General features: G+C 29.3%; 6 protein-coding genes across 6 annotated transcripts; 4 read left to right on the top strand and 2 right to left on the bottom strand.

Moving 5' to 3' along the window:
- Positions 1 to 253: 253 nt before the first annotated feature.
- LOC130453261 (leucine-rich repeat protein 1) lies at positions 254 to 5,187 on the top strand. Its single transcript, XM_056792898.1, has one exon. The coding sequence runs from the start codon at positions 341 to 343 to the stop codon at positions 1,592 to 1,594; it is 1,254 nt and encodes a 417-aa protein (XP_056648876.1). The 5' UTR covers positions 254 to 340; the 3' UTR covers positions 1,595 to 5,187.
- LOC130453262 (uncharacterized) lies at positions 4,540 to 5,580 on the top strand. Its single transcript, XM_056792899.1, has 2 exons — positions 4,540 to 4,846; positions 5,369 to 5,580. Exons 1-2 carry the CDS (start codon positions 4,540 to 4,542, stop codon positions 5,560 to 5,562), a joined length of 501 nt encoding a protein of 166 aa, XP_056648877.1. The 3' UTR covers positions 5,563 to 5,580.
- Positions 5,581 to 6,595: 1,015 nt separating this feature from the next.
- On the top strand, positions 6,596 to 9,577 carry LOC130452824 (ER membrane protein complex subunit 7). The gene is made up of 2 exons (XM_056792288.1): positions 6,596 to 7,280; positions 7,395 to 9,577. Exons 1-2 carry the CDS (start codon positions 6,875 to 6,877, stop codon positions 7,685 to 7,687), a joined length of 699 nt encoding a protein of 232 aa, XP_056648266.1. The 5' UTR covers positions 6,596 to 6,874; the 3' UTR covers positions 7,688 to 9,577.
- LOC130452823 (ERI1 exoribonuclease 2) lies at positions 9,503 to 10,418 on the bottom strand. The gene has a single exon (XM_056792287.1). It carries the CDS (start codon positions 10,290 to 10,292, stop codon positions 9,588 to 9,590), a length of 705 nt encoding a protein of 234 aa, XP_056648265.1. The 5' UTR covers positions 10,293 to 10,418; the 3' UTR covers positions 9,503 to 9,587.
- Positions 10,419 to 13,705: 3,287 nt separating this feature from the next.
- On the bottom strand, positions 13,706 to 15,627 carry LOC130453472 (dnaJ homolog subfamily C member 9). Its single transcript, XM_056793249.1, has 3 exons — positions 15,099 to 15,627; positions 14,405 to 14,917; positions 13,706 to 14,029 (listed from the first exon to the last, which is right to left on the bottom strand). The coding sequence occupies exons 1-3, from the start codon at positions 15,190 to 15,192 to the stop codon at positions 13,872 to 13,874; spliced, it is 765 nt and encodes a 254-aa protein (XP_056649227.1). The 5' UTR covers positions 15,193 to 15,627; the 3' UTR covers positions 13,706 to 13,871.
- Positions 15,628 to 16,069: 442 nt separating this feature from the next.
- On the top strand, positions 16,070 to 25,083 carry LOC130440700 (putative neutral sphingomyelinase). Its single transcript, XM_056773985.1, has 5 exons — positions 16,070 to 16,222; positions 16,281 to 16,454; positions 16,537 to 16,720; positions 17,214 to 17,371; positions 17,832 to 25,083. Exons 1-5 carry the CDS (start codon positions 16,185 to 16,187, stop codon positions 18,448 to 18,450), a joined length of 1,173 nt encoding a protein of 390 aa, XP_056629963.1. The 5' UTR covers positions 16,070 to 16,184; the 3' UTR covers positions 18,451 to 25,083.
- Positions 25,084 to 25,179: the final 96 nt, after the last annotated feature.

The following is a 25,179-nucleotide window of genomic DNA, read 5'->3' as shown; positions in this document are numbered from 1 at the left end:
GAAACTGGGAATTCCAACATAGCTTTTTCAAATTATAAATGTTTTTACGATATTGTATTGAGTAGAGGGGGGCTTGGTTTTGCTAAACTGACTGAAGATATGCACTTCATATTTGATAAACTCGACGATGATAATAAGTTGTAAAAGTGTACGTAACTGTTAGACGTAGTAGTACTATGTCTATGGTTACAATCTAAATGGAACCTTAGGCTTTTCCCATTTATCTATGATTATAGTTCTATGGATACGGATACTGTGACAGACCTGTCCATAAATAAATGAGTTCTAGAGATTAATTTGAACTGTTGATATAAGTTTAGTTTACTAATTTGAAATAAAAATGAAAATAGTGTGTTCAGTATACGTGGGAAACCGTGTTTTGCCGAGTAATTTAAATAGTAAAGGAAGAAAACATGTAAAGTCTACATTAGCCCTGTGCAAGCATCCTAAGTCTGGAGAATTTTGTATTATATTATTCACAAACCAAAATAAAAATGGTACGAAATATACCATAAGGAACAACATTAAACAAGTTTTAACAAAATTCGCACACGAAGGAAAATGTACCATACAATTTTTAAGCCCAGAACATGATATCTTTATAAATGCTGATCCTATTCAACTAAAAGCATTTTTGCACCTGTTTAAAAGAATCTTGGAAAACAAAGTGTCCGAGAAAGAGTTAACAACCTCTAGTTTAGCGGTTACAGGAGTTAAGGCTAAAGATATGCCACCTTTAAAACTAACTATATCAAAGCGATCAGATTATCCTAGTAAAGGATTCCCAAAAACACTTGAAGAGTTACATATTAATAGTATAAATAGATGTGGGTTAGATAAAGGCATACTTACTCTAATGAGACTGAAAATATTGGATTTGAGTGATAATTTAATTGAATATGTTCCTACAGAATTAAGTTTGTTACCAAATTTAAGAGATTTGAATCTTTCACAAAATTTACTTGGCAAAAGTAAAAACTGGAATTGGATTGGAGGCAATCTTTCAAATACCCTACAATCTTTAGATCTGAGTCATAATGAATTAAAGCTAGTTCCTCAACAGATATCTCACTTGAGCCAACTAACAAATCTTAATTTAAGCTACAATCTCTTGCAGAACCTTACACCAGGTATAGGTAAATTGAAAAAACTCAAAGTATTTTGTGCATCCAATAATAATATAAATACACTACCTGGTAATATGAGAAGTTTGACTTTACAAACAATTGATTTGTCTCTTAATAATTTTATGCAGGATGTTCCAACTAAACCTTTACATAGAATAGATCCACTTCCTGTCTGTACATTGAAAGAATATGCAGCAAGAAAGGTGTTAAGAGCCAGATTACCATATCCTCCAGGATCTCTTCCTCTAACAGTGATTTCATATTTAGACAATGCCAATTTGTGTGTTTGTGGAAGAGCTTGTCTTGAGATATATGTGCGAACATCTCAAAATTTATTGCTCACTAGCATTGCAGAAAGTGTAAATAGATCAGTTGGGGAAGGAATATGTGTACCAATTGATTCTTATTTTTGTTCCTCAAGATGTTATGCAAGTGTATGTAGAACACGAAATCCTATTGTCAGGTAGGACGCAGTGGACCTAACTTGAAGTGTTTTAATTAACGAACTTTCTGCTTTATCTTGTTACTGTTCTATTTAAGTATATTTTGCTCTCAATATGGCCTATATGCACCAATCATTCCATATTAGTGTAGTGTGGTTATTAAGAGTTCACTGGAGTCCCAAAAATCATTTTGGGCATTCAGTTTTGTTTCTAAAAATTTCAAGATATTATAGTTAGAACATTTATAATACTAAAATTGTATTCAGGATGTATTTTCACAATTTAATTGAAACAATATAAATTCATGAAAGTAGTTGCTCATCACAACACCATTAAATACTTGCACCTTTTCTTTTCTGTAAGAGGGAAATCCTCATGGACATAGGGTGTCATTGCTAGGTAGTGTCGGACTCTTGCCTTGCTTTGTTGCCAATGCTGTCTTTTATTATATTGTTCCTTCTATCTTTCTCTTTGGTCTGTATTATAGCCTGTATCACTTCATAAGTGTACTTCCAACATTCCTATTATTCTAACAAGCATTCCATCGTTTTGGCAATATTGAAACTTCGTCATTGTCTTCCTCACTGTAGTAGGTGCATTTAGGAGTGTCTGATCTCTGCCTGTTATATAGGTACCTGCGAAAGTATCTATGGCCTGTGAGTGATTATGTTAAGAAGTAGTCAGTTTCCCCATGCTTCTCGTTCATCCAGACTTCAATAAGATGAATGAGACAGTGGGTCCATTGGCTATATGTTCCATTGTCCCATTGCACTTGCCACCTCTGGATGAGATTTGTTCATGTGTTAGTCTTTGACACTCCGGCATATCTATCTTTCCTCTCATTTACTTTACAAGTTTTTCTTTCGGAGACAGTATACCATACTGGTATTCCATAAAAAATCTGGCTATAGACCACGTTTGAAAGGATGTTCCTCTTAGATGCACTAGTGCACCAATGTTTGGTATTATACTGGCTAGAGCTGAAATAATTTTCTCTGCTTCTAGACATGTTTTTTAAAGCTGAGTTTCGTGTGTATCCAAACGCCTAGGTACTTTATTGCTTTAGTACATTGCCTTGTACATTGAATCATATTTTCTGAGTTTCCCTTTTAAGTGTCAACAGAACAGCATCTCTTTTTTCTGGTACTAGTTTCCTATGAGTTGTAATACTGTGTTAGGCAGGTTCATCGGGAGCTGATCTGCTACAGCTGTTACCACTAAGGTGACTTCGATGGTAACTCCTTGTGGCATCTCTATTCTAAAGAGCTAATCATACAAGATGTTCCATAGGCCCAGTCCTCATCTCTGTGGTACTCCATGAAAACATTGCACCTGTTATTTAGACAGCACACTGATTTCAATAGTATATTATGCAATTAGTGCAAAAAATATGTCATTTCATATGAATGTGAAAAAATAATGGACTGTAGATTCCAGTGTCCATATATGTTGTACATTATTTTTTTTTTTTGATGACTTGAATGAAATAATGAATAAACCTAGTTCATATTGTATCGATAATTGTACATATGTAATTTATCGAATTTCAAAGTTACCAATAGTATTCTAATACATTTATCAATATCATGCACTACCTTTTTCTTGCTAGCTAAGCTTTTTGTATTTAGATAATCTTTCAGAAATGCTGCTATTAATAAATAACTCAATTTTTGTGCCATTAAGAAATTGAAACTGTCCAATTCATACATTTTGAGAAAGTTATAATTTAATTGTGATATTCTGTCTTAGGTAATTTATGATCATGTTTTTGTTATTTATAATTTAGCGAAGATGTTCAAAATTTATGTTAATTTCAAACAATATCCTTAATGTTCCATTGCATTTGGTTCAAAAGGGGATAGGATAAATCTGCTGTGAATATATTAATAGTCAAATTAATTCAAGAAGGGATAGGTTTCAGGATAATTGTTAAAAAAAAATAAAATTTTGGTTTTGCTATATTATACTCAGTAGTGTAAAACTTTATCATATTTTTCCAGCTTTTTTGTTACCTTTAGTATTTACCTAATTTGTTCTTACTTAACAATGTTTTGGTTTCATCTATATAATATGAAGATGTGTAATTTTGTAAACATAATTAAGTGAACCTCTAATCTAAAAATGTTTTGTGTTAGTACTGAAAGTATCAGTATCCTGTAAGCCATACTATTTGAATTCAAAATAATTATACATAAAGGACTGGAATGTTTTTTGGACTTGTTAGAAAATAGTAATATAGTTTTTTTTATTTAAATGTGCCTTAAATGTATTAAAGCAGGGCTGTAATCACAGCAATACAATAGGTAACTGGATTCTTTTGATTTTATTGCAAATTGTACCTATATTAAGTGATGAACAGTTTTTATATTAGAATTTTTTGAATAAGGCAAAAATATGTGTTATGATATTTATAATATATATTTTAATGCTGCTTTTTCTGCTATTGTTTGATCAAATGTGATGATCACTCCAAAATGATAAAATTTGCCAAAATATTGGTTGTTTTCCGTTTTCTGTATTCATTGATAAAAAATAAAATATCAATATATTTATTGGTTAAGTAGAAAACCCTCACAATTTGAAATTACTTATTTCGTAATTTTTCAGAATAATGAATGTGTGTCCTAAAAAGCCCTTTATAGTTAGTTATTTAAGTGACTTATTGGTTAGACATATTAAAGTTATGAAAAAGCTTGTAAATTTTATAGCTTTAGAAACTTCTAATTTCCTCCAATTTTCGACTTTGTTGGCATTTCTATGTTTTACCTAATGGTGGTTGATACGTTAATATGATCTTACTCCATTACTTCATTTTAAAGGACTAAGATCAATTTTTTTCTTGACACTCGAAGGCATTGTCATCTTACCATCATCTTTGATATGAAGCTGTCATGAAAAAATGACATAATAACTCTTTTGACCTGTCCATTTCAAAATTTTAGTAAATATTTTCAAGTTTTTTTTGAAATATGGCTGCTATGAATCCTGAACAACTTTTAAAACCTCTCCACTGGATAACTGGTACATGGAAATCAATAAATGCTACAGTCAATTACCCCACTATGAAGAGTCCGATAAATTACAAAGAACTTTTATCATTTACCAATTTTGGTTTTCTTCTTCTCGGGTATAGTTCGCTTACATGGAATCCCGAAACTAAGGCTTTGATGCATGTGGAAGGTGGGCATCTCAGGATTGCTGAAGATGGTTGTACAGTGAGTTTACTAACCTCACAAAATCTTGGAATATGTACAGTTGAAGATGGCACAGTTAAAGGTAAATTTTATTATAAATTTCTTTGCTGTACTGTCGGAAAGACTAAGTAAAGAATATTTAAGAACTCTTACACATTTTCGTGTTATTTCCAAACTCATAAGTTAGTCAAACGATGAATGAAAATGAAGCAATAAAACCAAACATAATATAGGCCTTTTGAATAAATCTTCTGTATGAATTTACTGTATCTAAAGTTTATTTATAGTTTAGTAAAGTTATCATATCTATTTTCTACATTGAAGGCAACTTTTTAATTATTGCATTACCTACTCATATATATTTCTTTATATATATTGAAAAGAATTTGAAATTGAATAACTGAATAGGGAAGAATAGAGACAGTTATGCAAATAATTTATGTGCTACAATGTTTCAAAGAACTTGTGAAAAGCTGTTTGATGCATGTGTTCTAATTTCTATTCAATGTTAAAATGAATATTGCTAAGTAGTTAAATATTAGTCAGAATTTCATAAATATTTTTACAATCATATCATTATTAAGTAATTCAATATTTATTTTAGACAAATATATGGAATTAACTGCATCGATTATTTCGAGATCGAAATTTAACAAAAAGAAAGTTTGCGGTATTACTAGATGTTACACTTTAAATGATAAGGGTCAATTGGAATACAAGATGATGTTACAAACTGATAAAGTTCCATTAACTGACCATTTAAAAGTTTTATACGAGAAAGAAAAAGAATGTAAATAAAGTTTGTTTAAAAATTTATTACAAATTTTGATTACTACACTAACCTATTTTAGGTTTTGAGAAGCTCCAAAAAATTAAAACTCCTTCAAATTAAAGCTAATTTTGAGCTTCTTTGAATTTTTTCTATATATTAAAAATGACGTCTTAAATTTTTAGACAGGTTATCGACATGTTAAAAAGTCAGTATTTTGTTATGGGTGTCAAATTATTAGTTAAGGCTTAAACTACTAGATGGCATCAATAAGAGTGAAACTAACAACATTCTAATGAGTCATCAGTGGATTTATTTTGAACTCTTTCATTGAACTTCTTTGAATTACAGTAAATTATTGTTAATAAACAATCAAGTAAATTTTGTTCAATATGAATATCCACGGTTCCATAAATTCTATCTTAGTCAATACAAAACGTCATCAACATTCATCTTTGATTGTCATACATGTCATGAATAACAAATAAGTAAACTGCTCACATGTGAGTAAATATAAAGAAAAACCACTTCATAGTCCACATAATCGTGTGGCGGGTATTCATTTATTTGAAACACCTACTACTTATACCTATATGGCCTACACGTCTAATTATTTTGTAATGACAAAAGGCATCCCCAAAAAACCTAGTTACTGCGGAATACTACTAATATTATTTGATATCTTTAGCATAGCATCGCATACGACCACAGAATTAATACTAATACTAGTATTAATTCTATAATATGACCTGGGTAACTGTTTACATTGGGTATGCGCTGTAACGTGAGTATCGAACATAAAAATTGGTCATCTCTCAGCACGAACTTGAACGCAAGTAGGCGTTTGTGTTAATAGGTAAATCCACAGAATATACCCTAATATTGGGTATGTTCTCTGTGTAAATTCCACTTTGTAATCTTTTTAATTTATGTTGAATTCGAATAAGGGTGTCAGCGCAGAATGAACGTGAAAGTTTATAAAATCCAAAATAACAAATTGTGTTGATCTTGTAAAAATATAGAGCTTTTCGGAAACTATGAATTGGATCAGATAAATCACCTATTAGCTGATTGTATATACTATATATACCATATATATATTCCAGAGCTTTGCGGTTTATTTTCGGTTAAAGTTTTAAACTCAAAAGTCAACCTTTGACTTCCATTACATAATAAATATAAGTATTACATTTTTGTTTCACTACTCGTTAACTTTCCATGATTTATCAAGTGTTACTCTTTAGTTCTACATTCCGTGTGAACGCTCGATACTGTCAACCATAGATTTTATTATATTATATATTAACCTCAAGTAATATCAATCATCACAATATATTGATCATGTATTTGGGTTTTTATTCAATACCAGTCATCCTATTATTATTTTTTACTAGTTCCATCAAAACTGAAACAAATATCGAAGAAGAAAATGATACCGCTAGATATATAATAGAAGGAAGGGCTTTTCCAATAGCAGAAACACAAAACAAACCCAATTGGCAAGCAACCACAAGAATACACGTAAACGGGGGCGAATATATAGGGTTTATTAAAAAGGATGGATCCTTTACAATTCATAACGTACCTGCAGGCTCGTATATTGTTGAAGTTCTACACCCAGAGTATACTTTTGAGCCCGCTAGAGTGGAAATAAATTCTAAAGGAAAGTTCAGAGCGAGAAAAGTGAATCACATCAAAACATCCGAAGTTATTGTTGTACCTTATCCATTAAGAATGAAGGCTTTAGGTTGGTTTGTTAACAACTAGAAATTCGTTGTACTGCTTCTATATTTTTTAGATACAATCTGAAAAACTATTATCTATTCTTCTTGTGGACTTCAATTTCAAAATATTTTTTTAGGAAAAACTAGATACTTCCAAGTAAGGGAACAATGGAGGGTAACTGATCTTCTTTTCAATCCAATGATTATGATGATGGTTTTACCACTTCTTTTGATAATGGTCCTACCAAAAATGATGAATGACCCAGAAACTAAAAAAGAAATGGAGCAAATTCAAAATATGGCCAAATTTGAAATGTCAGACTTTGTTTCCAATTACTTAGCAAAATCATCATCCTCACAGACTGATAAAGATAAAGTGCCAGCAGCAATCAAAAAGAATCAAAAAGCTAGGAAGAGGATAGAAAAATAAGTTTTTGGAAATATTTAATTTATTTAGTTTAATTTGATAACTGTAAAATAAAAGTAAATACATATTTTTCTTTTTTGCTTAGTTATGTGATATAATAATGTGTGAATCCAGTATTCGTCTTTGACTCACTGTTACTTTCTCTGGTGAATTTTAAAGAGCCAAAAGCTAAGATATTGCTTTAAATTATTGACAAATCAACAGAGTTCAATATCAAACAGAAGGAAATTTAACAAATTTTTATTTTAAAATGACTGGGGTTATTTAGACAAAAGTTTCACAACAGGTATCAACGGATTACTACAAGAATATTTTTTTATAAATGAACTGAACTTTTGCAAACAAAATTTTAATAGACAAGTCATATAAATGATATTATAATAGATTACATAATTTTACTACTAAAAATTGAAGATTAAATGGATAACAATTTTTAACATGTGTTTTTGTACATATTTTGCAATTCTGAACCCGAAGAGCCAAAAATTAGAAAGAAAATATTGAACTATATTTTTAATTTCATTTCAAAAACAATTTTCATTTTGAGAAGAATCAGTTACTTACCATTCCAAAAATACTGTTAGAACGCATCTCCGCCCTGGAACCGTTCCAGATGATAATGTAATTTTAAAATTATGCAATGGCGCGCTGTCCCTTTGACATACTTTGGAATCCATTTGATATTTGTTTTAGATAAGTTTTCATTATAATAGATGGTTTTTTTCAATAATTTTCAAAAGATAGATAAAAACTAACGTTTCGACTAAGTCTTTATCATCTTTTCATAATGATGATACATGAAGATTATATTACCAATAGTTAAAGAAAATTTGATAAAACCTTGGGGTTCTGATTCCAAAACGAACGATGCGCATCAGCGCTCAAACGCAAACTTTATGAATTTTTTTGGCGTTATTAAAAATACTTGCATCACATTTTTTTGTTAATAGATTACTTCTCAAGAATGCTTCTCAATAGTTGAAGAAAATTTTTTATTTAAATTAGCTATACTTATTCAAAATTCAAATTGCTTTCATGATATTTTGAGGTAAAAATATCAATTTTGTAAGAATTACTTTGGAATAAATGAAAAAAAAAATCAAAACTGTAAGGTCTTGGTCTTGCATAAATATTGCACAACTAGTCTAAGTCTTTAATTTTTTGCAAGACCAAGATCACTAGTTGCACATCAGCGCACAAACGTAAGGTCTATAATTTTTTTTTGCATTATAAAAAATATTTGCATCACGATGTTCTGTCAATAGATTCCTTATTTGAGTATCCTTTGCAGTAGTTGAAAAAATTTTGGGGCTTCGAATGATGCGAATCTTCAAACATAAAGTTGATGAACTTTTTTAAATTATAAGAAATACTTAGATCACAATTTTCAATTCATTGTTTGCTTATTAGTTGAAATTTATATGGTAATTAAATACTTTTTTCTATTTTTGGAGGCTTCAGTTCAGAATCATGAAATATATACAAAAATGCTTGTTTGAAAATAGTTTATCCACTTAATCTTCAATTTTTGGTAGTAAAATTCTGTAGCTGATTATAATATCATTATCAAAAGTTTAGTTTATTTTATAAAAAAATATTTGTGGTATAACCTTGGATAACTTCATATGGGTTTTGAGAGAGCTACAAAAAATCTACTAAATTTCCTACATATCATGCAAGAATACCTAACATTAAGTTAAATTATTATTAACAAATATTGTCAAGAGTTCTTTGGTTCCTTTCTGTGAACTAAAATCATATTTAATTAGTGGCACTATTTATAATTTCAAGTTATATTCCAGATAAGAAACTTAAAAGAAAAATAAAATGAATTTTTATTTAAAACACCAAATAAGAAACAAATAATTCAAATTATCCCAAAAATGTTCATGATCTTTTACACTTACAAACAACTGGTACATTTCAAAATTACTCCTTCACTGACCATTCTTCCAACTAATTTAGCAGTATTCTTCGCATCATCTAGTCCACAATGTTGTCTTCCCTCAAATTCTAATCCAAGTTCTCCTAATGCACCAAGTAAACCTTTTGGCCTTCTCATATAGTGTTTTGTGTATAAAGCTCTAATGTCTATCCATTTAGTAAATATTTCTGGTAGAACAATTTGTTTTCGTCTACATTCATTTTTCAAACAATTTCGTATATCCCAATCTGACCAAGTGGCAAAGATGCAATTGTTGGGCACAAATTTACCAATTGAAACATTGTATTTATTTTTTATATGTTCCAACCACTTTAGAAATAACATCATACATGTTTTTAGTGGAACACCATTATCAACTGTTTGTTGAGAAATTCCAGTTAATTCTGTGCAAAATTTGCTCAACTTCGTATTCTCTATTGGCATAACATATTGTTGAAAATAAGATATTATTTTATTTCCTTCTACACTGTATAAAATGCATGGAAATTCTATAATCTCACTGTATCCCCGATCAGGATCATTTCTATTCCAGCATGTAGCTTCAAAGTCTATTACTAAAAGATATTTGAAAGTCCGATTTGTGCTCTTTTCTGTGAGTTCTTTTCTTACATTTATTATTTCAGTGCATTTAAGTGAACGAGCCAAATCCAGTATCTTTTCCATTTAAAAAAATTTGGTACTTGAAACTTTTATTAACATGGATTTTAAATGAATTTATCTTTTACATAATATCAATAACTTTCTATATGTTTGTGTCAAGTACATACTAACAATTTATACATTCTTTAAAATAATATATATACTACCAAGTTGTGAATATTCACTGGTTTTATTTTAAATTTGATTAATGATAATAGAGATGTAAATTCTTTTATAAATTTTAGACACGTTATTTGAGTTTCGAAAAATTTATAACAATGAGGGCTCTGTCACATGAAGAGGATAGAGGTTTCGAATTAGAACCAGCATAATACACAGCATAAAAACGGCCAATCAGTAAGAGTGTCTACAACGCTATTATCTATGTTACTGAAAAATGGAAACGGTATTTCAACTATACTGATTATATGAGTATCATCAGTATTTATTTTCAGCACTATAAATTTACCCTAAAATATATATCTGCAAATTTCCAGATTTCAAACAATATCGATGGTATAATGTACGTCAAAGCGTCGGTCCATATTTATACGATAGCATAGAGCCAATCAGCGAACTGCTGATTGGCTGTTTCTATTACGATTGATCTATTCTGATAACGCTATAAATTAATACCATTCTTTATTTAGACGATGTTGAAAGTTGTATTTCATAATCGTGAAGTTGATAAACTCGCGATGCTCATCCGATAATAGCTGTTTATAATCGAACAAATTTTAGATATTTATATTTCGTTACCGTCGAATTGGCAACATGGTAAGTGGTTGGAACAATTTTAAAATTAAATATTGTCCATCTCTAGCTTTTGTAATTATGACAAATTGACAAGCTTTATCATTTTTCAGTATTTGTGAATTAATTGTATACTAGTTAATTGAGTATGATTTGAAAATGAAAAGGCAGAGTTGAATTAATTATGGAATGGGAGTTTACCAAATATAGACTAATAGAACGCCAAAAAATTGAAGTCGGTTACCTATATCTTCTTGAAGGCAGTACCCAACTGATTGAAAACGCGCCTGTGGAACTTAAACTCAAACCAACTAATCGAAACTGAAAATAAAATATTTTTAAGCCTACCTATAGGTATAAAAACTTCCCCATATTCAATTACCAATTGCAGTGTTGTGACAAATTTATAAGAAACTGTTGTGTACATTAGTGTTTCAATGAAAGCAAGACTTATTTGATTTCAGTAAATTAAAAGAATAAGATACTTATGAATTATTAACTACGGCACATTTATCGAGAATCAATTTATAAAAATTATTAGAATGTATTTGATGTAAAAAATATTAATTTACCATGCCTTCAAGTGATAGTGATAATGTGATACAAGCCACTCCACCGAAACAAACAAAGCTGTTTAAAAAGAAAGTAAAATCTCGGAGAAGTGAACATTCTGTTGAAGATTATATATTCCATATACTTCCTAACCATACTAATAATACAGTAAAAGGTTTGACGAATTCTGCCAACCTTAATAAGACTTATATTTATTATAGTATTGAGGAAGTCTTGAAATTGCCCAAATACAACATACTAAATAATAACATACACACTATAGGATTGTATAAATTTCATGGAAATACTGAACATTATTTAACAATTCATTGGATGCACACAAATGAAATCAAAGTTCCTCTTAATTTTAAGTATGTTACTAATACTCCTAAAAACAATGAAATTTTGTCAGTTTATGGTGCAATGAATGACAACATTTTTGTGGTGAAATTTTATAAAATTCAAGCTAAAGCTACTGTTGATAAATATATTGAAAATTTGAAATATTTAAGAAATATAATTCCAAAAAATTATTTGATGTATAGTGAAGATTTAATTTGATTTTTATTCCATTTGTTTAATTTGACTTGAAAACTAATGTTATAACAAAATTGTACAAGTTTTAGCATACTTTGAAATAAACTTTTGTTCAATTTGTTCTATAGTAAAGTAGAAAATCTGAGGAACTATGTTAAAGAATTGCAGTGGTAGTAGTAGAGCTTGACATGCAAGACCACTCGCAATGGAAGAAGCAATATATTATGATAACAAGTGTTCACAGAAGAAATGTCACTAAAGTTAGCAGAGCAGTATGAACAGAAAAAAAGTAATAGATGCCATATAACGAAATTTTCTGCTCTGCAAGTTTTTGAGAAATTGGCTGCTCTGCTAACTTTATAATAAAATTAGCAGAAGCAATAGAAGACGAATGTGCAAAATCAATAGACACTGAAAGTAGAATTCTAAACGCTGTTGTTCAATAATAGAAAATAAAATGGTAAATGGCAACTTTCACGCCTGTTTTTTTGAGAGTAAAAATGCTTCACAAAAAAACGTCTAAAAATGATTTTTTCCAGCAGAACGCTGTTATTGTAATTTCTTTCTTGACGTTTCCAATAAATTCATCTATTCTGCTGCATTTCATTAGCATTGGTCGAGCACTTAATTATTTAGGCCCTAACGAAGCCACACAAGTCTAATTTCTCGGTAATACTGGAGTTCTGTTGAGAAAACTCTGAGTCATTTCTCTTGTGACGTTTTCGTAAAATCCATTATTTCAATTATTCAGTCCTTAACGAGGCCACAATAATTTGTCGCCAATGATAGTGTTCTGCTGAGAAAACTCGAAGTCATTTTTTCGTGTCGTCGCCAAAAAATTAATCTAGTCTGCATAATTTAATTAGCATTAGTTGAGCACTTAGTTATGTAGGACCTACCGAGGTTCACATTTTGATATTCGTCAGCAAGGATAGTACTCTGCTGAGAAAACTTGGAGAAAATAATTATTCAATTCTATGCATTAATAGGAAATTGTTTTGAATTCTCTATTATTGAGAAACCGAGCATTTAAAAATGGAAGCATTCTACTTCAATTGTCTATTGATTCTGCACATTTAACTTGTGCTGCCAAACAGCCCAAAAATTTGCATACTGGAAAATTTCGGAATATGGCAGTTAATTTTCCACTTATTGTTTTTTCTCTCTGCTCATATTGCTCAGCTAACTTTAGTGACATACAGAAGGGGCCCAGCCAATTGATTCAGATCTCATGATTGCAACTTTACTGGTTTATTGCCATTTTTATTGAAATTCTTTTTGAATTAACCAACCTAACAGATGTCTAATGATTAATTGTGGCACTTTTCCAAAGCTTATTTTGTGGTGAATCTAATCTGTTGGTTTGTGATTTTCTCTGTTTCATCTCCAATTTTGGAGAAGAGAAGGGAGGAGAAGGCATAATTTTTAATACCAAAATGTCTTGTTCAGTAAAAAAACGACGAGGGAATGTGCCAACAAGTAATCTTGCCTTGTTCACCACTGTGAACTTGAATAGTCAAAAATATAATAATAACTAACACATTTTTTGCATTTTTTAAAACTTTTGTTTCTGGTTAAGACTAAAAAATGTGCAATTAAGTAAATATTAATGCATTTTACTACAATATTTAATAATTTTACAACCAACAAATGTTATGAATGTATTAAGTAAATTTTTAGAAATAATTGAAAAATTATTACAGATAATTTAGAAAATAAACAACACATATATGCTAATATTCAATAGAGATAACTGAATTACTATGTTTTTCTTTTCTTGCTGGCTCCAGTACCATCTGGTAAGTTTTTTCTCTGTTTTGCTTTAGGTGCGTATTTAGCTTCCAAATCTGACATGAATGATGCAAAGTTTGCTTCCCTTTCTCTAGCATTTTTTTCAATTTCTTTTTCAATTTCGTCCACTGTTAACAAAGCAATGTGTTAAAAATTGCTAAATCCATAAGAACATAAAAAGTGTTTTAAAAACAAATATCATAAATTAATTAGTCATAATAATTTTAGAATTAAAAAATTTTCAAAATTGCAGATAATTGATATTAAAACTAATTATCTACTGACTCAGGTGGCTCTATCTACAACTGTTTTATTCAAATTAAACATGTTAACCTCACAACTGCACTTTTAAAATTAATTGAAAATATTTAGTCAAAACCTAGTTGTATTAGAACTAAGCATGATCGTTAGGTTTTACAAAAGTTGAAAATTTAGTTTTTATACTGTGAAAAATTTATCAAAAGAATTGCTTGTTAAGAAATATATGGAAAAATAATAATTACTGTTAATTTTTTCAGCTTCTCTTCTTTCTAACTCCCATTTCCTCCGTCTTCTTAACTTCCTCTGTTTACTTTCATTAAAGAATGTATTATATCTTTCAACTTCCCCATTGTCCACCATTTTTTGAACAATTTCTATGATTCTAGGTTCACTGTCACAGTCACTGAAAGGTAACATCTCTAAAATAGTATCCATGTTTCCTCTACTTCCTACGTATGCCTTTTTTATATCTCTGAGCTCATTCTCTGAACCCACATACTGTTTTTCATACTCTTGTATATCTTTTAATTCTATTTTTTTGAACATATTTCGCCAATACTCCAGCCAGTTAAATGATGTGTCCATTTCATCATCAAACTCCCCATAATTATCATACAATTTACGCTTTTCTTTGATTTGTAAAATGGAATGAATTTTACTCAAAATTTTGAATTTTTCAGTCGCAATTTCTTTTTGATCACTGCTTACTCTGTCTGGATGAACAAGAAGAGAGATTCTGTGATAGGCTTTTTTAACTGAAATAAAGACTCAATGTGGTAAATATATAAGGACATTATTTTATTCCTTTTCACAATTTGAAAAAATGTTAAATGGGTTAAGCAACAAATATAATAAGTTATTCATACGATAGATTAAAATAAGTAAATGTTGTGGAATCAGAATAGGAGAAAGATTGATTTTTAGGCAAATACTTACTTTCTTTTTCAGATGCATCATGGTTAATTTGTAATATTTCATAAAAATCACTAGAGCCGAAGTATTTCTCGCAAATTGATTTAAAAGATGCCATATTAACAATCAATTATAATCCAATCAGCAAAAAAATAAGAAAATGCCGCTAAAATTTGACAGTTGATAACTAAAAAAATTTTAGTATGTTAAACATGAGAGTTCATATGGCGTACATATCGAATACTAAAAAATTTATCATCTTCAGCATAAAATAGAATATCTTTTCATAATAGAGTATGTCTTCTTCTTAGCTTCTTTTTTTCATTGTCTATGTTTTAGACAATGTTTTTTGGTATCGACCTTGAAAGTACACTTCTGTTCACTGAAAAAGCATACACTTAATTTTACCTGCAAGTCACAATTTTACAAGTGAAATTAAAACCTTAAACGTTCAGATTTTTCACATTTTTTCAATATTATAAAGGGTTGTGTCTCAATTGGCTCACTCCGTTCCGCAATAGTCGTGACGCAGTCTATTCTGCACCGTCTGATTGAGCCCTTAAGGGCTTATTCTTATATTTAAGACCGTGCTTAAGAGCCATCTTTATATGTCTATGGCACTTAAACGCCATATACCAGGGTATGCTATGTGTACTACGCTACTACTATAAGTATAGATATAATATATGAAAAAATATAAATTTAATCTAGTTTTTCGCGAGCGAGTTCCCTCTATACTATAAAGTAAAATATTTGATGAATAGTATTTTTTTCTCTCACATAGCACTTCTATTAAAACATGAGAATTTCAAGCAAAGAACTTATTCACTATAAGCTTATTGGTTTCAAGACGATCCTTACATTCTACTTAAAAAACAATCATATTTTATCCATGATGTAAAGACTATATCTTTACATCATGATTTTATCTTTGTATATGTCAAATTGGGTATTTCTACCATAGAGATATTACCTGTAATATCTCTATGATTTCTACTCATTTTCCTGTCTATGTTTCTTTGTGACGTTGCCGTCTTGTTTGTTTGAAGGTTTTTAAAAGATAATTTCTATATGTTTAGATTTTTCAAGTAAATTTTGTAGATTCTGAAAATGACCCTAGAATTTAAAGTGTTTACGCTAAACTGTTGGTACGATACGTTATACTATAATTGTGTTGAATTTGTTTGCTTTATTAATATTTTTTAGGGGATTAGCAATTGTGTCAAAAAATAGAAAAACTCGGATAAAAGCAATCGCAAAATTTTTGTCTAATAGTCACTATGATGTTGTGTGTCTTCAAGAACTTTGGCTTGATTGTGATTATTTTTTGATTAAGGATGAGGTCGCAGGAATACTTCCACATTCCCATTATTTTTACAGGTGTTCAATGGTTTCTACATTTTAATTTTATATATTTCTCTCTCTGGTGCATTTAATTTTATTATTTTTACATAATTTTTAGTGGTGTTACTGGATCTGGTGTTTGTATATTTTCCAAATATGTAATTGAAGAGGTATTCTTTCATCAATGGTCTTTGAACGGTTACATTCACAAATTACACCATGGTGATTGGTTTGGAGGAAAAGGCGTTGGACTTTGTAAATTAACAGTGAACAATCTTTCTGTAAATATATATTCAGCTCATGTGAGTAAACTAATTACATGAAATTTATTAAAATGTTTTTATTTAGAATAGGACCCTCCACACTAGAGGGTCTTCAGTACATGTAGATTTGAAGATAATCAATAAAATTATATATTTAGTTTAATGTTCAATAGCTTTCAATTTTTCAGTGTTTATACAGGAAATTCATCTCATGGTGAATTTTACCTATTTACAGTAAAACAATGTGAACAAAACCATTTCAAATTGTGAACTGTTTAAAATGTAAAGAACAATGCTGAAAGTGTAATTTATAACTAGGTTTTTCATTTGTTGATAATTAATACACTCCTTCAAAATTACACATATTTCTTTCAAAATCTGCTTCTACTTTAGTAGATCTATGGCCAATTTCATCAAGACTTTTCGGAAACTATGATTGGGTTAATCTGCAATCAGCTTATAGGGGATCTACCTGAACCCAGGTATAGTTTCCAAAAAGTCCTTACAATTAACATTGTTTTTACTCTTTTAGTTACATGCAGAGTACAATAGGAAAAGTGATGAATATGAGGCTCATCGTATTTTACAGGCATATGATACTGCTCAGTTTATTTTGCTCACTTCACAGGGTGCAGATTTAGTAGTGTTAGCTGGTGATTTAAATACTTTACCAGGTGATATTGCATATAGGTGAGTATATTTTATGTGTGATTTTCATTTCACGAGTTTACTATTTGTCAGTCTGGAGAAGTGAGACAAGTAAGGCAAGAGTCTCTTAGGCATGCTTGTTGACTTAAAAATTAACTTAAAACTGATATAAACAGTTATGTTCAATGTAACAGTATATAAAATTTTTTAAGAAACGTCGACTGCTTGATATATATTTTTTTTGCCAAAAAATAACTCAAAAACAACATAGACCCCTCATTAATTACAAAGCTAAGACTAATGGCTTTGAGAAACTGAAATCAGAAAAAGAATGAAATTCATTAAATAAGTGTAAAATGTATTAATATCTTGTACCACAGATTTAGTTATTGGAAGACCACATTACACATATAGTATATATTTGATATACCAAGATGTATATTTCAAAACTTACTTATACATGTTGATTTGACTTATTTACAATACACAAAATCATTTTCAGGTTGTTAACATCAATTCCTGGTCTTGTAGATGCCTTTGACAGTGCCGATGTTCCAAGAGATCATGTCGCAACATGCGAAAGTCTTAGAAACAGTTACACTCCTGGTAGATTGGTCAAAAATAAAACACAAGGACAAAGGATAGATTACATCATGTTTCATCCAGGCTCAAAACTTCAAGTAGAAATGAAAAATTATAAATTACCTCTACCAGATCGTGTTCCCCTCCATTCTTTCAGTTATTCAGATCATGAAGGAGTAGAAGCAACTTTTGAAATTAGCAAACAAGCTATTTTAAAATCTTCTAGAAATGAAAACGATGTTAAAAACGTACTGGATGAATGTGAGACAATTTTGAACCGAGCTCTGAATAACCTTGTAACTCATAAGATAATATATATATTTTTTAGTATTTTATTACTGTTTGGTTTGATAATTACATTTATAATTGATGTTCCTGCTGGATTTGTTGTAGTTTATAATATTTTCAGAGTTATCATTGGTATATTGTTTGTTTTTAGTATATTGATGGGAACTATTTGGAATAAAATCGAAAAACATGGAGTACTTGCCGTGAAATTAGCTATAGAAAAATCACTTAAACGACCAACCGAATTGTGACATATTGTTTGATATACTACTTGATTTATCAAAGGACCAAATAAACTGACTATAAAATAAAATAGACACATTTGTTTATCAATACTTATCTATAAAGAAATTGAGTAATGGAAAGTTAATACATCCAAGGTCATTAATGTTGTGATGAGTGTCCAATTACAAAATCATTAGTTTGAAATAGCATGTGACGAATAAAATGGACAGTAAAAAATCGCTGAATTAATTTAATAATATTTTGATAATATGCCTTTATAATTAAGAATATTTAAGTTGGGTCAATTATGGTTAACCTGCTGTTGGAAAACGGGTTCTAAAGTTTTTGATATAACTCTAGCATTGATTGAGTGATTAATTTTTCATCTGCTTCTAGTAAAAACTATTAGTCCGATTTTATTTTATAGTTAGCTGATAAATATAAGTTACCAAATGTTGTCATTTTTAATCAAAAATTAAAAAGAAACTATTAGTAAAGAGAATGTTTTATGATGGCACTTTTGTTACTTCTACTAAAAGGAACTGATTGTTTTTGTGTATAATTTATTTGTTGTATTAATACCTATTTTTGAAAATTAAAATATTTTACTTCCAATTATTATATTGACTTAAAATTTGACACACCTTATTTCCAATGACATACATGAATCAAATAAGAAATTGACAAAAACAGTTGGGTCATTTAGTAATAATTCAATAGAAATAAATATTTTGTTTCATGGTTACAAAAAAGCGTGACGAACTATCTGGTCATCAATATACAACCTCGAGTTCGTTGGATGAGATCTCGAAAAAAAAAAAGCATTTTTCAATTTTCTGTAATTTTTTTTCTGTCCTTAGTTTATTTTTAAATATTAAACATTGAAAACTTTTAAAAGAATCGTACAGTTTGGTGAATTTCATTCACAATATACATTCATGTAATCTTTTTCAATATTTCGATTCTAATTTAATCCGATGACTTATAGATGAGTTTGACATCTTTCATTTCAAATTTACTCCTAATTTTTCTTAAATTTCAATAATATAAAACCAAAACTTGAGTCCTAGTAAAGTTTCTAAGTAATGCAGCCTAAAGTTAAAACAGAGTTGAGAAACAATCTAAATCGTGACAATAGTATGAGATATTGGCGGTACAACACAATGATACCACTTTTTGATGATTCTCTTTAGAACTTATAAATTTCTAAACTATCGAATAACAAAATTACAGTAATACAATTTTTTTTATTAATTTGTACCTATCTTTGTTCTTATCAGTTTTTGATTGCCCTGTAGCTTAACTAGGATTCAAGTTTAGGCTTTATTATCTAAAGTTTAATTCACATTCAATTGTTTTTGAAAGTTTTATTAATATATTATTTACTTTGTAGTATAAATTTAAGTAAAGTGTTTATCGATTATTATATTATGAGATGTGAATTCAAATAAAAATGTTGCTACTTAACAAAAGTCATGATGGTTAGGTTAGATTTCATCAACTTTGAGTAAAACCCAAATGCATTTATTATAACCCTCAATAATCATCAACTTATGTTATTACCGACAATTTTATTTTATATTTTAAACTTTTTAAGCACAAAAATTGTTATTTTATACTTTTCTTGCCCTTATTTGATAAAATTTTAAACAGTAAGTATGGTCAAGGGAACCAAGAAATTTAATAATCAATAATTGAAATAACTTACACATATGATAGATACTATTTTGTTGCAAAAACTTTAATAATTATTTCAAGGTTGATTCTAATATTCTAGTATTGTATTCGAAGGCATATGTATGGACGTATATGCTAACCCATATAACATACCAACTTGACTTTTTTTGGCTGTAATTATTTTTTAGCTATAATTTATTTATTTTCAAATGTAATATCTCATTCATATAGATTTCCGTTCAATTCAAAGCAATGTCAGCCCATTAACCAGTGCTCAATTTTCCTTTAAAGTTTTACTAAACACTTGTATGTATGTATGTAGATAGTGGGGTATCATATACATTGGGACCCAAAGGATCTTTTGTGTCCCCCTTTCTTGCTACGATACTCGAGAGCCCACTGTTTACAGCTGATCTGTTAATTCCACTTCTTTTAGAAAGTTTAGAATATGGGATGGCTGTAGAGATCTTTGTCTTTTATTTCTTACGCTCTCAGGTCTGGGGCTCTGGAGTTTTTTAGTGTTTCACACTTTGAGAGAATGTCCTATGTGTACAAAATACATATTATCATACTATATATTTATTAGTCACTAACATTATATATACTTACTAGAAGTCGTTAGTCTTCTTTATTCTAGTGATTGACACTTTGCTTGCCAACTACTTCCAGAAGTTCCATTTATTAACTTATTATTATTTATATTCCAGAGTGTAAAGTTTTGGTGGAAACATAATTTTTCACTTGATTATATAATACCTATTATCTAGTCTTTTTCAATTTGATCTTGTAAGTTTTTTGGATTTTTTTAATATATATTATACAATAAGGATGATGTGGAAAACTTTGCTAAATGAATAATTTCATATTTTACTACTGACTCAATGAATCAAAATAAATTTTTACTATCCATTTTTTATAGGGTTTTTATTGACTTATTGAGAATTTAAAAAAATTGTAAAAAATCAGAATTTCAATAAATTATGGCTGGTAAAGTGGGGTCTACAAACCACTTCAAAAAAAGTAGTTCCGAGAAAAATGTTCCACTCTACCGGCTTAGTCTCTACGTCACAAAATCTGCTGTATCTCCAGAAATAATGTGAATTTTTTAAAATCCGTTTAAGAACATATTCTTAAGGTTAAAGCTTTGAAAATATACAAGAAAAAAAATAGACTTTTTTAAATCTCTAGATAAAAATACCCACTTAACTATTTCAAATTGATGTAAACCGAAGATTATCAAATCTTATAAATCTCGTGTTTTGTATTATTGCAATATGCATAATTTGAACTATGCATTTTTTATTACAAACAGTAGTTTGTTTTCACCAAACGAATCCATAATTGAAAACCATCTAGTACAGTCAGTTTTTGTTTGATGTAACAGCTGAATGATTCAGTGTCAGAGCAAATTTTTCTTGTTTTTCATTTTGGGTTTGGAAAAAAGTGGTTTCATATAGAGATTTCTTAAACCTATGACGATTAATTAACCGTGACAATTCATTACAATTCTTTTATCATAACTTGTCATCTTATGTTGGATTCAATGAAAAGAATCAGCCGGAATATACCTGCACGTAGCAGTGTTTTTCCTAAATACATCAAATTCTAGCCGCCAGACAGTGTAATTGTGAATATTGGTGTAGTGGTAGTGTAAACAATGTGTTCAGTATAAATATCACCAATGGTTCCAAAAGTTGAATGGTTGAATAAGTTACATTACAATTAATTTAATCTGGATGGTAATTTAGCATTCGTTTCCCGAAAAAGTAGCATACATGCAGAGCATGACGGCGTAAACCGTGTTCTCATCGAGCCTATTAGTACGGAATAAATTGAATTTTCATTGGAATACTTAAAACTAGAAAGTTTTATTACATTAATGTACTTCTGAATTTAATATTGTGACATCTGTGCATATTTCTGCTGATAAATTCAAACTAAAATTAAATTTAATAATTATGAAAAATAGTATTTAAAAATAGGAGTTTTTTATTGAAATTGAACCATAAATATGTGCCCTTGAAAAACCTTGGTATAAATTAATTAAAAGGAACTCCTCAATTCCTCAGTAGCTACATTCATTATTAGTTTCTAGCTTTTCGATAATATTTTCTTTATTTGTTTCATTAGAAATTTATATTTATAACACTGTTAAAATTAAGTTGAAAATTTAAGGTTTTTATTAATTCCATTCATTGCTGCCAATAAAAATTAAGAGTATTATTGGTCAGATAAACAATACTTAATGTTTCCGTATTAGTTACTTGATAAAATGTACTTAATATGACATATTTTTATTTAATTTAACTTATAAGTAAAAGAATGAAGCATAATATTGTCAGTCTTCCAAATAAATATCAGTAATTGTATTGTTTAATGTCTTTGAAAACTTGTATGTTGTAGAAGTGATCATGCTGATTAATATACCGATATCTTTCCATGCAATATTTCTTAGAACCGTTTATCCAGTCTTTTTTTACACTTGACAAATATATGTTATTTGTATGATATATTTTCATATAGATTTGGAGCAATTCATTAGTCACAAAAGTGAAGTCAGAATGAATTCACAGTAGAAATTTTTCGAGCTTATTAACAATCGAATGCAATTATTAACCTAACCTAACTCTGATGACTTTATGTTCAATTAGAAAATCAATATTTGCATATATTTGACAAATGTAAACAAACAAAGATTCCTTAGATAGTGATGTCATCTTAATTGGATAAACCGTTTCTGAGAAATATTGCATGGAAAGGAATCAGTATATTGATTGAATTTTTAATATAAAAAAAACTATGTGAAGATATGATTTCCGCGCCCCATATATGCATATCAAATTAATCAACATGATCACCTCTACAACTCACTAAATTTTTATGCTATCGAAGCTGTGAGGATTAAACGATACAAATACCTAAATATCAATATTTTTGAAAATTGTAATAAATATACGTACAACTAAAAATGTAATGCGTTTTTTTTTTAATTTTTACTTTACATTTTAAACCTCCCCCACAAATTTACTGGATTCAAATAATTATTGAAAACATTTTTTATGACCCACCATTGATTTAGTTTATAAAATTGGAAAAAAAATCAAAATCTATCCATATATTTTTGTCACAGCATATATTTTGTTAGTTAATACATATTCTTCGAAAATAGAAGAAATTGATCAATCTAATAACATAATAATATATGATGAATATTATTACCTATTAAAGACACTCTATTACTATAATCCAAACACTATCATACTTTTTAACAGACATTTTGAGAATTTGAAAAAGTTTTAATATTACAATAAATTAACTCAATTTGTTGGCTATTCTAATTTCCCATTAACAATGTTGCAGCTGTAAAATTCACAAGGAATATGTACAGGACCTTACTACTTGTAGTCTATGATAATTTTTTCAAACGCCCAGTCTATAATTATTATAATTTTATATCAACAATTTCATAAAAAGTGTAATTATTATTGTTACTTTATTCAATATTTCTGTTCGATATTTTCTAATAAATTCATTTACTAAAACTTTGAGTGTTTTATTTAGTTATCTAATATGAATGGTGCAATTACCTCTGAGCAGAAATTCACATTGTATTGAAAATACAAAATTTTAACTCATCCTACTCTATTTTTTTTTTATCAAATATATTATCATACAGTACGAAATCGGAACAAAATCCAAAATATTTTTTATAATACGATCCGCCGAGTTCGTAACAATCTGTAATTAAAATTTTTCTGTCTCAGTGTTAAATTATTTCCAGAGAAAGGTTTCAGAAAGTATGGTTTCAAAGAAAATGCGTCATCTCCAACTATGAATGTTCCTTCTGGAAGAATAGCATTTTCCAGATTAGTAAACATTTTAGTAGAATTGCGAAAAACTCCACCATCAGATATTCTTCTATTGCAGCCAACATCGATTTATTTGAAACAGTAATTATGATCTACAATGGCCATGAGCACAATACTATTGGTTACTTGGTAATTGTAATACAAGCTTCCAGCGTCAGCCGGTGCCTTTAAAACTATATGCTTCCCATCAATTGCACCACAAAACTCTGGAATATTCTACCGATCGCGAAATCCCTTTTCGACTACTTTCCATTCGTCTCTGTCTCGTGGTGTCTGTGAAAATAAACATAATAAATAATAGTAGAACCATTATTAATACAGTGGACTCCCGGTAATCCAGATGTAATTCGACATGCCTATCACTGTTGAATATAGAAACACAAACATTATTTTTATAATAAAACGTAGAACGGGAAAAATGTATTCGTTTATTTTTATTTTCACATATGAAGTCGCTGGCTCTACTTGTTATGTACATATGTATTTTGATTTGTAATTTGTCGGATTACTAGGTACTCTTTTTCAAAAAATTCGACTATAGAGGGTCTTAGACAGTACTCTTAAATTCGACTATAGAGGGTCTTAGACAGTACTCTTTAATCCGAAAGTCCGAGACCTTTGTGGAGGCTGGAATAGCATATCCCATGATAGTATCATTCTTTTGAATATATAATTTGATTGTCTAACAAAATATCAAATGACTCCTCGGATATCCTGAAGGCATGAAATTATTCTCTTGAATGTTCTAAAGCCAGTTCTTTAATAGGCATCTGGTGGTTCCAATATCATTTCTTCTACTAATCCATTTTCTTACCCATATACGTTTGGGCTTTTGTATTTCTTCCAAACATATACTGCTAGTTTCGTTAGTAATAAGTTTTAATATTGATCGAAAAATATTTTTGTTTGTAACTTGTCGTTTTGGTTAATTTTAAAATTTTTGAAAACTTACTACTGAGACTCGACTTGCTGCTAATCGATTTCAACTAAACACTGGTCCGTGTAAACGATCGTTTTGGCTCGATTTGATTGAGCAAACTCTACTAATTAACTTCACTTGTGTGGACAGTAAACAAACTCGACTAAATTACTTTACACTACTAAATCACTAGCTGCGTCTGAACCGGGCTTACCAAGCTTATTAAATAATATCTGATGTATTTCTATAGTTATTTATCCTTTTACCAATATTTTATGACAGCGCTACTA

Source organism: Diorhabda sublineata, chromosome 2, assembly GCF_026230105.1.
Source record: "Diorhabda sublineata isolate icDioSubl1.1 chromosome 2, icDioSubl1.1, whole genome shotgun sequence".
Taxonomy (NCBI): Eukaryota; Metazoa; Arthropoda; class Insecta; order Coleoptera; family Chrysomelidae; genus Diorhabda; species Diorhabda sublineata.
The sequence above is the reverse complement of the archived record's forward strand: the minus strand, read 5'-3'. Positions and strand labels throughout refer to the sequence as shown.

Bases quoted from the DNA above. Each gene is read 5' to 3' on its own strand.
- LOC130453261 (XM_056792898.1), top strand. From the start codon at position 341: ATGAAAATAGTGTGTTCAGTATACGTGGGAAACCGTGTTTTGCCGAGT.
- LOC130453262 (XM_056792899.1), top strand. From the start codon at position 4,540: ATGGCTGCTATGAATCCTGAACAACTTTTAAAACCTCTCCACTGGATA. The intron at 4,847-5,368 runs GTAAATTTTATT...TATTTATTTTAG, and splicing joins TGAAGATGGCACAGTTAAAG to ACAAATATATGGAATTAACT.
- LOC130452824 (XM_056792288.1), top strand. From the start codon at position 6,875: ATGTATTTGGGTTTTTATTCAATACCAGTCATCCTATTATTATTTTTT. The intron at 7,281-7,394 runs GTTGGTTTGTTA...ATATTTTTTTAG, and splicing joins ATTAAGAATGAAGGCTTTAG to GAAAAACTAGATACTTCCAA.
- LOC130452823 (XM_056792287.1), bottom strand. From the start codon at position 10,292: ATGGAAAAGATACTGGATTTGGCTCGTTCACTTAAATGCACTGAAATA.
- LOC130453472 (XM_056793249.1), bottom strand. From the start codon at position 15,192: ATGGCATCTTTTAAATCAATTTGCGAGAAATACTTCGGCTCTAGTGAT. The intron at 14,918-15,098 runs GTAAGTATTTGC...TCTTTATTTCAG, and splicing joins TGATGCATCTGAAAAAGAAA to TTAAAAAAGCCTATCACAGA. The intron at 14,030-14,404 runs GTAATTATTATT...CTTTGTTAACAG, and splicing joins AGAAGCTGAAAAAATTAACA to TGGACGAAATTGAAAAAGAA.
- LOC130440700 (XM_056773985.1), top strand. From the start codon at position 16,185: ATGACCCTAGAATTTAAAGTGTTTACGCTAAACTGTTG. The intron at 16,455-16,536 runs GTGTTCAATGGT...CATAATTTTTAG, and splicing joins CATTCCCATTATTTTTACAG to TGGTGTTACTGGATCTGGTG. The intron at 16,721-17,213 runs GTGAGTAAACTA...TTACTCTTTTAG, and splicing joins TAAATATATATTCAGCTCAT to TTACATGCAGAGTACAATAG.